This window comes from Catharus ustulatus, chromosome 9 (assembly GCF_009819885.2).
Source record: "Catharus ustulatus isolate bCatUst1 chromosome 9, bCatUst1.pri.v2, whole genome shotgun sequence".
Classification (NCBI taxonomy): domain Eukaryota; kingdom Metazoa; phylum Chordata; class Aves; order Passeriformes; family Turdidae; genus Catharus; species Catharus ustulatus.
This window is the reverse complement of record NC_046229.1, coordinates 4,002,710-4,015,545: the sequence shown is the minus strand read 5'-3', so window position 1 is coordinate 4,015,545 and position 12,836 is coordinate 4,002,710. Positions and strand designations below refer to the sequence as shown.

At 44.3% G+C, this 12,836-nt stretch overlaps 1 protein-coding gene across 9 annotated transcripts in view; it reads left to right on the top strand.

Moving 5' to 3' along the window:
• FGGY (FGGY carbohydrate kinase domain containing) overlaps window positions 1-10,264 on the top strand; it is a 280,628-nt gene extending 270,364 nt beyond the window's left edge. For all 9 annotated transcript variants that reach the window (XM_033066875.1, XM_033066877.1, XM_033066878.1 and 6 more), the window contains 2 exons: window positions 8,803-8,864; window positions 10,016-10,264. In XM_033066875.1, coding sequence (XP_032922766.1) covers window positions 8,803-8,864; window positions 10,016-10,097 — 144 coding nt within the window. In that variant the 3' untranslated portion in view covers window positions 10,098-10,264. The remainder of the gene's footprint in view (window positions 1-8,802; window positions 8,865-10,015) is intronic.
• The last annotated feature ends 2,572 nt before the right edge of the window (window positions 10,265-12,836 follow it).

The window sequence follows — 12,836 nt, the reverse complement described above, 5'->3', positions numbered from 1 at the left end:
GGAGCAAGAGGAGCAGAACACCTATTCTGATGTGACTCTTGCAGTTTCCTCCTATGAAACTCTCTCCATTCTGTGTCCATGGGAATTCCACAGCTCAGGTTGAGCTTCTCCCTTGCTGCTCTTAGAGCACATTTGGCAACTGACTGGCCATCCCATCCTCAAAGCAGGCTTCCCAGGTTTTTGAGGAGTCCTTCCCAAAATAAAATAGTTTAGCAATATGTATCCAGCATTTAAAGTACCTTTTTTTTTTTTGAAAGAGCACTCTTGGAGGATAGTTCTAGTGGCAGAAGACAAATGAGAGCAGTAGCTTCTCATCCCTGGCTGATTTTCAGATCTGGAGAAGAAAGGATGCTCAGTTTTTAACAAAACAGGACAGTATCATCAGCTGATCACAGAATCATAGAATAATTTGGGTTGGAAGGGACCTTTAAAGGTCATCTAGTCCACCCCCCTGCAATGATGAGTGTGCTTTGCTTCAACTTCACTCAGTTCAGTCACTGCTAGCCTTTAATTTGGGAAAGAAAAATACTTTCTGGAGCAGTGTGCTGGAAAAGGTTGCTGACCCTTTGTCTGTAGCAATCATGGCAAGGAAACCAAATGCCTTGTGCCATGGAAGCTGCCTTTTCTGTGCTGTGCAGTCCAGGCTAAGCTCCCAACAGATTTCTCATTTCTTCTAGGATTTATTCTCTATTCACTGCTAGTTGGATGTCTTTGTATCTCTTAAATTATATTTTATTTTTTGTTGGAAATGGGATATCTTTAAGTTTACTAAAAGTCTCTCTTTATATTTTAATGCAGTTTTCCTCTCTGTTTTAACATCTTAACCTTCTACTGCCTTACAGTAGTGAAAGACTTTTTCTAAAGGTCTCTTGTTTTTTATGAGCCCCTGTCCAGGGTAATTTCCCAAATGCAGTCCAGATTGGATAAAATGTAAGCATATTTCTGAGGTACAGTTTTTTTTCTTTTAATAGTAAACCACACATCAGATGAACCAGATAAAAAATATTCCCAAATCAAAACTCACAGCAGGGATTTTCCTCATTAACCTCAGGTAGACACTGAGCATGGAAGACTTTTTCATGTATTTGAAAGATGAGAGGGAAAGGAAAGGAAAGGAAAGGAAAGGAAAGGAAAGGAAAGGAAAGGAAAGGAAAGGAAAGGAAAGGAAAGGAAAGGAAAGGAAAGGAAAGGAAAGGAAAGGAAAGGAAAGGAAAGGAAAGGAAAGGAAAGGAAAGGAAAGGAAAGGAAAGGAAAGGAAAGGAAAGGAAAGGAAAGGAAAGGAAAGGAAAGGAAAGGAAAGGAAAGGAAAGGAAAGGAAAGGAAAGGAAAGGAAAGGGAAGGGAAAGGGAAGGGAAAGGGAAGGGAAAGGGTCTCAGGCAGTGTTGGAAATTGAAAAAATAAATAGATGAAGAATAGTAAAATAATTAAAATAATTTTGCTTTCTTGATGGAGTAACCCTAAAGCAAAGTATAGGCAGAAGTTGACTTTATGACAATCCCAGCTAGGTACCCCAAAAATGCTGAAACTGCCCAAAGTGGGGAAATGAACAGAGAGATGTGTGTGGATTAATTAGATCGAAAAAATGTTTTGACAGCATAAGTGAACATATGGAATGAATTGAGAGAACCTGATCCAGTTCCCCATGTGTAAATGATGCCTTTGCCATAGCTCATAAAGCAAATACAGATGCAAAAAAAAAAAAAAAGGGAAAAAAGGGAAAAAAGCCCCTTTCCTATCCCCTCCCCCCAGTAAAGCCCAGTCTGTTGCCAGATGGCAAATAAAAAGTTGAACTTGGTAACTAAATGTGAGGAAAGCTGAATGTTCATCATGGATGTGAAAGAAATCAACCAAATAAATCTGAATTTTGCACCTTGAAGGAAGTGGTGCAGTTCGGCTAAATATTGTGTGCAGTGCCCAGCTGAGTGTCAGGATCCCCTGGGCTGGGTCTTCAGTGTCTCTGTTTTACCCTCCCTGGTCTAAATCAGAATCATGGAATGGTTTGGGCAGGACACCTTCCACTCTCCCAGGTTGCTCCAAGCTCTGTTCCACCTGGCCTTGGGCACTTCCAGGGACCCAGGGGCAGCCACAGCTTCTCTGGGCACTCCCACCTCACAGGGAGGGATTGCTTTGTGTCCAGCTCAGGTTTTGGTGTCTGTGTCCGTGTGGAATCACACACCTGCCCTGACTGCCCCAAAGATTTCACATAAGATTGAGGGTAAAAGCACTGGGACAGATGCTGCAAGCAGAGGGTGAGGAGGGAGCCAGAGAAGCAAAGCAATGTGTTGCAGGATATGCAGAGGAGCATTCCCTGGATTAGTTTACTCCATCCCCAGGAAGGATGAGTGGGGAGAGGCTTGATTGGGCAGTGCCCTGCATCAGGAGCTGGTGGAGGAATTTGCCCTCCTGACTCCCAGTTGAGCTTGTGTTCTGTTAAACACAGCTGCCTGTCAGTGTAACATTCCCAAGCCTAAAAACTGTGTTAAATCAATATATTTTTCATGTGGTTTCAATGGACAGACCTTCTTAGTCTATTTTAAAAGCGATGCTGCATGTGGTTAAATTTATTCCACCTCAGGATGCTGGGGGAGATGTGCTGCCAGTGCCAGTTGGTGCTGGAGTCAGGAGCCCGTTCCAGCTGTGGCATCAGCACCACAGCATGGGCTGGGACCTTCACACACAGCCACTGAAGGGAATGTCCCTTCATGGAGAAGCTGCATGGGCTGATGTCAGGAAGAGAGCAGATAAGCCCTGCCCCAGACTGCTTGGGTGGTGCCCACAGACTGCCTTCATGGCACCCAGTGCCAACAGTCTGTGAAGCTGAAACAGGAGCTGAGCACTTGGGCTCTTTCCATTGCCCAGGGAAGCTGAAACCCCTGCTAAGCCATCAGGTTTGTGTCCAAGCAGCTTAGGGCATGAAGAGGTGCCAGCAGCAGAGCCCTCACAAAGCAAACTGCTTAATTATTTGCTAGTCAGAGGCAACTTGGGGGAGTGCAGACTCAAATCAACAACTAACCAACCTATATTTAGTAGCAGAGTGGCTGGAGCTTAAACCCAAACATAGTTTCCAGCTGATAGATGATGTGGCAATCAGAGCTGACCCCCGTCCCATTCTAAATCTGGGCTATGAAATAAGTAATTAATATCATGGCTGGCATGGCAAGGCACCCTTCCAGCAGCTGCTCTGCCACTGCTGCTCCTCTTAGGGCTGTGCCTGTGGCTGGTCAGCCTGGCTGGGCTCTGGGACACCAGACTGGGTGGCCACAGCCTGGCTGGCACTGTGGAGACACTGAGGGAGAGGCAAGGTCAGTGCTCTGGAGGCAGAAGTGATCCTGTGGCCTTTCCTGTGCTTGTCTCTGCTGCTGTGAGAGTTCTCTCTCTTTTCCTTTTATTCTGGTACTAAGGAGTGAAAAGCTGCTCTGGTGGTGCAGAACAGGTTGGGTGATCCATCCTTCAGTGGGATGTGGAAGGTGCACTGAGAGCTCCATGTGGCACCCACAGTGCAAAACTGGGGACACACCTCAAGTGTGCAAACTGTGCCCCAGGCAAACCTAACTGGGGAAATGCCACAGCCCACTGCAGAGAGAGGTAACTGAAAATTAAAAGAGAAAATTACATCTCCCAGATAACTCTAGAAATCTCTTGAAATTTTCTGGAATCTGATTCAGTGCTCGAACCAGAAATCCACGTTGTCTCAGTGCTCAGGATCCATCCAGTCGACCTCTGTCAACTCAAGCTGGATGGCTGAAGGGTAGAATAAAGTTGGGGTTTTTTTTGAGCTGCCTCAGTGTAGCAAACAAATGTATAAAATACTCCTCTAAGAAGGGCCAGTGCTGTTGCTGAACATATGGACACAGGGACTCCAAAGGCCAGTGACTTTTCCTGGAAGACAGACTCAAGTCCTGAGCTGGTGTCCTGCTTTCAGCCCTCCATCCTTCAATCCTCTTCTCCCTCCTCCTCTGTGTCTCATGTGCACAGATAGAAACTCTTCCCCCCTCTCTCTGTCTTTCTGAGGTTTCACACGGACACAGAAATCGATGTTGGATCAGAGCAAAAGGAAAATAAAAACTTGTGTGAAATTTTCCACCTTTTCACTAAATGAATCAAAGCCAAATTTTCACACTTTGGTCTTAGGTGTGAAATTTTTGCTCAGCTCTAATATTTATCCATAATGTGTTTTAAAACTTGGCTTGCTCCATGCAGAAACCCACAGAGAATTAAGTTACAGATTCTGGGCTTTGTGCATGCTGCCAAAATCTGCCCCTATAACTCAAACAAATTTAAGGGTGGGGTGGGGGGGGAACCAGTAGAAAAATACTGTATATGGTCCATCACATGCTTTCTTCATGCAGTCATATACCACTAAAAAGTAATGTTCTGCTAGGTCTATGTTACAGGAATATACTCATGTAACTCCTGTAAACACAGATTAGATGAATTTTGCATCTCCAAGCTGTGAAACAAGCAATGAAATAAAAGCCTAGAAGGAAATAGCAGCCTTGCTTAAAATTCTTATACAAGTGTAAAAGTATTTCTTCAACATCAGCATTTCAAGAAATCTATTTATGCCCCTCAAATCTAAATATATCCGTCACTGGACTTTAAAAATGATGCTGAGGACATCTGTTAGTTGAGTTTGTGTGTGTGGAATAGAGATGAGTGAGATAGAGGTTGTTCACTGCTGCAGAACAGTTAAAATTATTACATACAATATTATTTATTTGTCATGAGGACTAGAAGTGGAAGGAAAGTCACTCTGATAGTTTGAAGGTTAACACCTGCTGAATCCCAAAATCAGGACAGATCTGGTGGGAGGAATGTTCCTACATTTCAGCCTGTTGTGAATGGGACAGCTTTTACAGTATTTTGCTCCTGCTGGATCTGTGACAGGAAAACTGAACAGAAACACTGGAGAGGTGAGACTGGCCTGAGTGTGAGCATCAGATCCCCCCAGTTTGGTTCTTTGCTGCTCCATGTGCAGCCACGTGCTTTCAGACACTGAAATGGTACAGGAGAACTTGAAATGATCTGTGGTTTCATTGTTAATAACTACCTTAGGTTAAAGTCCAAGCATTTCTTGCAATTATCAAAATGACTGAGTGGTGAGAACACAGCTGGGAATTTGTGCTTGGATGCCTTATCCATTTAATTTTAGATACGATTTTTAAAGTCTCAAAATAAAGAAAAAGCACAATTGGGATTCTGATACTCGACTTTGTAAACTAAGGCTGATGCCCCTAAATCTGATTTCTCATCTGCTGTGTATTTTAAGGGCTCACATCCCATTAATTTTCAGTAATACTCAACCTCATCAGACCTTGAATCACTGCTGAAAATCAGACTTGGGGACTATTCTAGGTTGGGCTTGATGATCCCCAAGGTCTCTTCCAGCCTAGCTGATTCTGTGATTCTGTGATTCTATCCACAAGTGGGCTTCCCTGGCCTCCCTGTGCAGTCCCAAGGGACATGAGCTCCCCTTGTGGGATGAGCAGGATCGTGCTGGGTTTTGAGAGGCAGCTCTTGGAGGATCCCAAGGGCAGGGGATCAGGGAAGATGGATCTCCCAGCCTGAATCTGTTCCCTGTGTGCACCTCTGTGGCTCCTGTGCCAGGCTGATGGGCTTCTCCTGGTGCCTACTCCCACACACGGTTAAAAACCTTTTCCTTCCCATTATTGAAGAGACAACAGTTGAAATTTCCAGGTTTTAGATGCTGTGTCAGAGTTGGGCTTCCCTAGGAGGTAGGATTTTCCCTGAGTGCCAGTAGGGTTTCCCTTGGAGATCCACTGTGTGTTGAGTCTGCCCTGGATTCCTCAGCTGGGTAAGTGTTGGATCCCCTGCCCCAGATGATGCTGGAGAGTGGAATTCAGCCACCAGGACTGAGTGGATTTGAGTGGCTGCTGATCTTCCCAACAGAAAAATGGGAGCTTATTCTGAGGTCTTGGTGGGCCTGGGGGAGTTTGGTTCCCTGTCCCTTCCCAGGCAGGGATAACCCCGCTGGGCTGGGTCTCTCCATGGAGAGCAGAGTGTTTACTGGCTTGTATCTGTCTCAGTGTTGACACTCCAACAAAAGGTTAGAAATCATGAATGCATCCCTTTATTTCTGCTCCACAGTGCCTCTCTTTTTTTTCTGTGTAAACCCTTCACTTGCCTCTTGCCCAGCCTTTAGAAATGATGATCAAATGCGAACTTTCAGGGTTTATTTATAGCGTAGCCTTTATGGAAAGAGAGAAAAGAAATGATTAAAAAGCAATTTTACAAAATATTTTGTTTTAAGAGAGAATTCATTGTGTTTTAAATCACTGTATTCATTGTACTGTCTAGACTGGCAAACAAAGAAGATAGAGCGTCATTCAAATTACGATTGTGAAATCCTTGGTGACTGGAATTATGGATTTGGATGTCAACCCTCAAACAAACTATTTCTGAACAGCAGTATTATCACTTTGCTATATTTAAGGCTTTGTTGGAGACAGAGCAGTGCACAAGGTTGATCCGATTCAGTAACGCAATTCTAATGTTCCTTTGTTTCCCATTTCATTATAAATTCATATTTTCAATGTTCTGTTCCTCTTTGTCCCCAGAAAATTGTTGAAAAGACTCTCCTCTGGGAGTAAAGTTTTTTTGTTCAAGCTAACAATGACCAAACTGACTTTAAAACACAGAAAAACACACAACTAAAATGTGAATTGAGAGAGGGAATTAATTTAGGATATTTTGAGCAGCACAGAATGGGTGAGTTGTTGAAAATTACTGGCTGTGTATTTTTTTGCCATGTTATTCCACAGAACCATGGTAGTTGCTGTGATACTTTCATGCTGTGGATTCTCAAATGTCTGTGTATTTCCAATAGTTTTAAAAACACCAAAGTATTTTAGCTGATCAACTGGAAGACTGATAAACTTGGGAATCTTCCTCCTTGGCTCAGAGTGGATGATGAGGGCCCAGCAGAAGAGAAGCAGCAGCTTCTGGAAGCTGTAAAAGTAAAGCAGAACAGGAGTGCATAGAGCACCCATGTCAGAGGCAGAACTTACCCTGGGAATGGTGCTGTGTCCTGGTCCTGAGTGTGCACAGAGAGGGGAATGCGAAGTCTGGCCTCCCCTTTCATTTTTGTTTCACCTGTGATAAAAAATGGATTTACCTCTTCAGACACTTTGGATGTTGTGGGTTTATTTTCATGCAGTGTATCCAGGGCAGTTCAAAAGGAGGTGTAAAGCAGGGAGCAGAAAGGAAGGTGACTCTTCCATTAGTGAGAGAATGTTTCAGGGGGCTTTGTTTTCCCTAAGGCACAATGGAAAAGCAGTAGCCATTGTACCAGAGGGAATTGGCTTTACTTTGTGGAGTTTTTTTTTTTTTTTTTCTGAGTGTTCATTCATTTTTTGGATAGTCTGTAAATCCAGCTGGCCGTGTAAGGGAGTTGTAAGAGACTGACTATTGTAAACAGGGACAATGCTTGAGCATTGTCAGTGTCACCTGTTGAAGGACAGGGAATAAAATGCTCATTTCTCTTACTTGGAAGGGTATCAGCCTTTCCATGGCAGTATTTTAATCTGGCTGCTGTGCAGAGTCTCAGTGCCAGCAGGCTCACATGTCCCAGGAAAAGAACACACTATCTCTCTGCAAGTGTTATTTCAAGGGTGTTTCTTGGAGAATCGAAGTACAATCAACCTCTGCACCCCTGTATGAAAGAGAATGGGCATATGAGAGCACAGAAATAATCCCTGCTGGTGTGTCAGAGTCAAGTCCTGACTGCACACCTGGCAATGCTTTTGCCTTTGGTAGAGCCTACCCTGGGCTGGTGACACTGCACTGACATTGCTCATCCACGTTGTGAGGTTCTGTGGGATCCTCTGCTGTCAAGTGCTGGATTAGTGGAAAGCACAGCCTTCAGTAGAGCAGGTATTCCAGCCTGTAAAATCATCCAAACCTTTTAAAAATCCAGCTGTAGCAGCCAGCTGGAAGGTTCCAGGCTGCCTATTCTCCAAGGAGGGTCCTGCTTAGAAACTCTGATTTAATGACACACTGATTCTTGTGTCCTGACCTTTAATGTTTTTAGCATTCTCCCATCTAAAAGCTGTTGCTTTGATTCTCGTTGTGAAATCACGGAGTGTTTGCTGCCTCCACTGTATCCTGAGAGGTCAGGCCTCTTAACTTCGGTGATTCTCATTCCAGCGGGATTGTTTGGGAGAATCCACGGAAAATCAGAATCTCACAGAGATCAGGAAAGGAACCAAATTACTCATCCCTCTGCCTTCCACACATGACTGTCCCAGTGACTCCTGCAGGGGATTCTGCGAGCTCTGACTTCACTTTGGCCAAAAGCAGAGCAGGAACAGAGTTTGCCTCTTAGACCTGGAATGTGAGGGAGCTGTGAGCTGCAGAACAGACCTTCCCAAGTTACCTTTAGCTTTTGGAGCACCCTCGAGTCCTCCCCTGCTGCAGGGAACCGACACTTTCAGAATATGATTACAGGATCTCAAGTACAGTACCATTTTATTTGAGAACCCTCCCCTCCAGGGATGCAGTGTTTAACATTTCCTTTGGTTAGAGTAAATAATAAAAGATAAGTCTGTTCCGCCTGGGACTCCCAGTGAGAGAGAGGAACAGATTTTGGTTACTGAGGGTCTGCGGAGCTTTGTTCTCTTGACTACTTTATAATGGGATTGAACATATTTGCTGCCATCTGGCCTGTTCAGCCGAAACAAAATACATCACTAATGTTCCGATTGGTTTTGAAACATCTTGTTCTTGTCAAAAAGTATTTTAAATCAAAACAGGCTTTTCCAGTTGGTGTTTGTCTTTTCCTAGGAGGCCATGGCGAAAATGGGGAAAATTGGGAGAGTCGTGCAGCCCAACCACGAGCATAAAAGGTAATGCTGGTTCTGGTGTGTTCTTTTGGGAGATTTCAAGGGAGATAAAGCTGGGGTCTGGAGATGAGGTTGGGCTGTCTCTTTGCAGCCCTGCTCGGTAGAGTTTAGCATATGGATACTTTAAAAATCACAGTATATATATTTATAAATATTGCTCACACTGTATTTCTAAGGATTATTTCTATTAATTTTAAAAGCTTGATTATTTATACCATATTTTAATGACTATTAATATTATATTTCAGAGTATTCTCTCTGTCCATTTTAAGGGCTGTATTCTATCCCACTCTGTTTAATGGTAATTTACATTTCTGAGGGCTCCGTGCTCATGGCGGCGGCGCGCGGGCTCCCCCTGGCGGCCCGGGCTGAGGGGACGGGGGGACATGGCGGGGGAACCGGGGCTGGGCCCGGCTCTGGGCCCCGCGCACAGGACACGCATTGAGGGCCGCAGCCTGTCCGGCTGGAGCACCACGAGAGGCTGAGGGGACTGGGAAAGGAGCTCAGCCTGGAGACAAGGAGGATCGGGGGGGCCTTGTGGCTCTGCACAGCTCCCTGACAGAAGGGGACACCGAGGGGGATTTGGGATCTGCTCCAGGCAACAGCAACACGGCAAGAGGAAACGGCCTCAAGCTGTGCCAAGGAAAGTTTAGATTGGGTATTTGGGAAAATTTCTTCATGGAAAGGGTTGTCCAGCCCTGGCACAGCTGCCCAGGCAGGGGTGGAGTCCCCATCCCTGCAGGGATTTAAAGCCCTGTGGATGTGGCACTTGGGGACATGGGGCAGTGCTGGCCTGGGCAGTGCTAGGGAATGGTTGGACTCTTGAGATTTTGGAGGGGTTTTCCCACCTGAATGAATTCTGTCAAGCTCAAGCATCTCCTCACTCTCACGACAGAGAACTCTGGGGGAAAATGTCTGAGAACCCAAGCTGGCTGTAGGGAAACGAAAGGTGGAATTGCAACTGAAGTCCCAGTTTGGAAACTGCTCTGGCAGTGCACAGGGAGAGCTCTGACCCTGGCAGCAGCTGTACCTAGGAAAGAGGCAAAGTGTTTTTAATGCTAAGAGAAGCAACATATATAAATATAAACATATATATTGCAGGGGATTTAAATATTCAGATCTCAGGCTTTGCTGACATTAACTTTCTTACACAGATTTTATGACAAGAAATACGAGGTATTTTTGAAGCTTGTGGAGCACCAGCGAGAATATCGCTCCATCATGAACAGCTTGTGATGCAGAGGCATGGGATCTGGAAACAGCAGGGATAACAAATTTCCAGGCATGTGTGATGCGGGTAATTCCTTCTTACTGTACTGTCCATGTGAAAAATATACTTCTGTCATTTCAAGTATACATTTTAATTTTTAATGAGAAATAAAATGCAGTCACTTTACTGTGAAGCACTGGGTATTTTCTGTCAAGAATCCCTGCACCCAGGGACAAGGAATATTCATTTGTTCCAGTCAGAGAACACAGTTGCAGGTACCCTAGTGCCAGTATTTGGACTGCACAAGGAATAACATGATGACTTGAGATGGACTTGAGTCCATGGAGTCAGTGTTCACACAGATGGACTTTACACACTTAACTTGAGAGAAATTCCTTCTTTAGTATTGGCCTAGGCTGTAATTCCCAGTTAAATGCAAACAGGAGCCACACAATAACAAAATTACACTTGGGTTATTTGAAAAATAACAGTTTCTGGCTTTTTTTAAATCTTAGTAGTCAGCCCTGAAAAACATCTGGTAATTTTTTAAAAGAAACAATGTACTTCCTGCCTTGTAGTTCATGGAAAAGCAATTGTTGCCATTTCCAAAGTACTCATTGTTAGGAGAAACAGCTTTACAAGTTCAGGGACATAATTAAAGACAATGAAAGGGAATTGATGGGAATAAAATGAAGAAACATCATAAAGAGTAAAACAAGCAAGAAAACTACTCTGACATAGTGGGGTGTCAGAGCTCCCAACTCAGGGGCATGATAAAATCTGTCAGCAGAAAAGACAGAGTGGGAAAAAGCAATTGGAGACCAGTGTGTTGCAACCAGTAAGTATTCATAAATTTTAATATCGCTATTTTAATATGCAATTAGTGTGTAAAAATGTAGTCCACAGACTCCAAATGGATAGCAAAGGTACAGGTTATACAGGGACAGATGTGCAGCTTGGCTGGCACTGCACCAGCACTTCTACCTCTTTGCAGCTCAACACAAACAACTTCACAGAAGTTTCCATAAACCTCAAAGTGGCCTCGATTTCTCTGGCTGAACTTAGCACAGGGGATATAGGGAGTCTGGAGAGGGAACAAACAATCACACTGACTTGGTATAAAATGTAAATGCACAGGGCTCAAGGACTCTCTGTGCCTTGAGTGGGCTTGCACAACACAGTTACAGAGATTTGTTCACATTTCCTGCATGGTCTTTAAATGCCTTTCTCCCCTTGTGATACCTGTACTTCATAGTTTCATTTTTGTTCCAAGTCAGTGTTGCTACCAGTTTCATATGATCCATTTTAAAACCAGAGCTGTAAGAACTCTGTATCCCTGTGGCTCAATAATCAGCCGTGATAACACAACTGCTGCAGGATTTTGCAGTGAGACTGCCTGACCATCCTTGTGTTATACAAGACTTACTTGTTCAGTTTGCCAAGTTCTCAAATTAAAATTTAATTCAAATTGAGCCAAGAAGTAAAATGTTAAAGCTCAAGAGTTCTAGCACTCTTCAGCTGCAGGTCGATGGGCACTGTAATGTTAAACTCTGATTGTGGCTTGAGGCATTCTTGTAAAACTGCCCTCTGAGGTCTCCACATTGAGTGCCTTGGCCATGCCAAGCACTGCTGAGCCCTTCAGCCTGTGGCAGCAGCACAGTGACAGACCCATCCCACTGCCCCAGTCCAAGAGAAGCCTCAGTCAGGGCTTGAGGAAGTTTGGCCAAGGGCTGGGGTCAGTCAGGCCCCAAGCTGCAGACCCTGCCATCCTCCCCTTCAGGTGCAATTTGCTGACAGATTTTTATCATGCAAATTAAAAGAAGGGAAGCAAACACGTGTGATCAGCTGCTCCAAGAGTCCTGCAGGGAGGCCCAGGCTTCACTCACAAGGAGAAGACAAAAATATGATGGCTTCAAAGAAGCAAAGAGCAACTCTTAGGAACAAACTCCGTGAGACCCATCCAGGTGAAGATTCCTCGCAAGGCAAGAGTCAGGAATGACAGCCTGTCATACAGGTAACCTGTAAAGTGAATGTTCATATGGGATTGGTTATTGTTATATATTATATATATGTTACTATATATATATATATGTGTGTGTATTGGGTATTCTGATGCATTTCAGTTCCATATGTCTCTTAAGCACTTTAAATGTTAAAATCTCTTGAATGCAGAATGTTTCTGTGCTCATGGTACAGTATCCAGAGGAACCCTTCTACAAGGGATCCCTGCTGTACCAGCCCTTGGAAAAGGAAGTATTCTGCTTGACACAGAATCCTTCTGGGAACTGGGATTCCAGCCTTAGGAAAGGGCAGAGCCAGCATGAACTGTCTGGAATTGGAAATACCTAGGGAAAAATCCAGCTGCTTCCTACACTACAATCTGATACAAAATTTTAGAGGTGAGTTAAAATCTTGCAGTTCAAATCTGAGTGATATTTGAAAGGTCCAGCCTAAGCCTCTCCAGGTCTGCCTTTTAATTAACAAGACTTTCCATCACACGCTGTGTTCTCCTCCCTGCCATGGTGACTGCAGGGCTTCTCCAGGTAAGAATTCCAGAAGCACCTTCACCAGAAGGTTCTGGATGCAGCTGTGGATGGTGACACTTCCACCACAGTATTGCCAGTAACTGCATCAGAAGGTAATCACATCATGGTACAGACTGGTTTTCCTTGCTGGGTCTCTTTCAATCCATTCATTATGTACTGCTCACTCAGTAAATGCTGATTTATAAACACTTAGGGGTCAAGGTTGTTTCCTTGGCTTAT